The sequence below is a fragment of the Aureococcus anophagefferens genome, assembly GCF_000186865.1.
Source record: "Aureococcus anophagefferens unplaced genomic scaffold AURANscaffold_4, whole genome shotgun sequence".
Lineage (NCBI taxonomy): Eukaryota > Pelagophyceae > Pelagomonadales > Pelagomonadaceae > Aureococcus > Aureococcus anophagefferens.
This window is the reverse complement of record NW_008705564.1, coordinates 2733493-2735456: the sequence shown is the minus strand read 5'-3', so window position 1 is coordinate 2735456 and position 1964 is coordinate 2733493. Positions and strand designations below refer to the sequence as shown.

The 1964-nt window shown below is 78.9% G+C and overlaps 1 protein-coding gene across 1 annotated transcript in view; it reads left to right on the top strand.

Moving 5' to 3' along the window:
• AURANDRAFT_62372 (hypothetical protein) overlaps window positions 1–1964 on the top strand; it is a gene marked incomplete at both ends in the record, with an annotated part of 4750 nt that overhangs the window by 1293 nt on the left and 1493 nt on the right. Inside the window, one exon of the mRNA XM_009036237.1 lies at window positions 23–1903. Within this exon, the coding sequence (XP_009034485.1) occupies window positions 23–1903 (1881 nt within the window). The remainder of the gene's footprint in view (window positions 1–22; window positions 1904–1964) is intronic.

The window sequence follows — 1964 nt, the reverse complement described above, 5'->3', positions numbered from 1 at the left end:
TCGCGTCTCGTCGCGGCCGGAGGTCCACTCGAACGGCTACGCCTTCGCGCTCGACGAGCACATGGTCGTGCCGGCGCCGTGCCGCGGGCCGCCGTCGCCGGAGCTCGCGTCGTGGCTCGCCGCGGCCGGCCTCGCCGCACCGCCCCGCGACGGCACGACCATCGTCCTGCCGCTGACCGACGAGTTCCGCGGCGACGCGAAGCGCGCGGAGCTGCGCGAGCGCCTCGCGGAGGTCGACCCGCTCCTCCTGCTCTTCCTGAACCGCGTCCGGCGCATCGACGTCGTCGACCGCGGCGCGGACGGCGAGACGACGGCGCGGTCGATGCGCCGCGCCGACGCGCCCGGCGGCGCCGCGAACGCGTCGGTCGTGACGCTCGCGGACGCCGTCGACGGCGCCGAGCCCGCCGCGAGCACCTGGCTCGTCGTGCGGCGCGAGGCCGCGGTCGTGCCGTGGGCGCCGCGGGGCGACGCGACGCGGACGGTGCTCGCGGCGGCCTTCGAGGCGTCCGAGGCGCCGCGCGACGGCGACGCGCAGCTCCCGGTCTTCGCGTTCCTCCCCATCGCGCCGGCGAACCTCAAGTTCGTCCTCCACGCGGACTGGATCCTCGCGTCGAGCCGCGAGACCGTGCGCGAGGACTCGCCCTGGAACCAGTGGCTCCGCGACGAGGCCGCGGGGCTCTACGTCGACGCGCTCGCGGCGGTCCGCGCGGGCGCGGGCGCGGGCGCGGGCTTCGACGTCGCGCGCGTGCTCGAGGCGCTGCCCGTGGAGCGCGAGGTCGTGGGCTTCTTCCGGCCCGTCGCCGCGGAGATCGCGCGGCGCGTGCGTGGCGTCGAGTGCTGCCTCGCGGCCGACGGGACCTGGGCGCTGCCGTCGCGGGCCCTGGCCGTGCCGGAGCGGCTCCGGCGCGAGGCGCCGGGCCTGCTCGCGCGCGCGCCCGCGCTGCTCGGCCGCTCCTGCCTCGACCAGGCCTTCCAGGACCGGCTCCGGCCCGAGACGCGGGCGGCGCTGGGCGTCGAGGCCCTCGACGCCTCGCACGCGCTCCGCCTCGCCGCGGCGCTCGCCGACGCCGACGACCTCGGGGCGCCCGTCTTCCTCGAGTGGGCCGCGCTCCTCTACCGCGCGGCCGCGCCCGCGGGAGGCGTCTCGGCGGCCGACCGCGACCGCCTCCGGTCGCTCGCCGTCGTGCCGCTCGCCGGGGGCGGGCGCGGGGCCCCGGGGGCCGCGCCGATCTACGTCGACCGCGGCGAGGGCGCCGAGCCCCTCGAGGGCTTCGCGGCCGTCCGGGCCGACCTCGCGGTCGTCGACCCGGCGGTGCTCGCGCCGTCGCTCGCGCGGCCCATGGTCGTGAGCGTGCTGCGCTCGGCGGGCGTCAAGGACGCGACGGCCGAGGCCGTCTGCCTCGAGCACGTGCTCCCGGCGCTCGCCGCGGCCGACGCCGGAGAGGATCGGAAGCGGCTCAACGCCCGGTGGCGCTTCGCGCGCGCCTACTTCCTGACGCTGCGGGGCTCGAAGCGCGACCGCCTGCTCGAGGCGCTCCGGGGCTGCGCGGTGCCGGTCTCGGCGCGGGCGGGCCCGGGGGGCAGGCACCCCTTCGAGCCCCGGGGCGCGGCGCGGCCCGCGGCCGCGGACATCTTCCTCGCCCACGAGCACGGCGCCTTCGACGTGCTCCGCGAGCTCTCGACGCTCGCCCGGCGCCTCGAGTGGCGCTACGTGGCGCTGCACGAGCTCGCGACGTCGCGCGAGCAGGCCGCGGGGTGGCTCGACTTTCTCCGCCTCGTCGGCTGCGTCGAGTTCCCCAAGCCGGCGCCGCGGATGCTCGAGCGCGACGCCTGGCCCGACGCCTGGGCCGCGGCGGCGCGGGACGTCTTTAGCGTGNGGGACGCGCGCGTCGTCGCGCACGACGTCCACAGCGAGGCGCTCGAGCGGCTCCTCGCAGAACTCGCGCGCGACGCGAAGCCCGCCA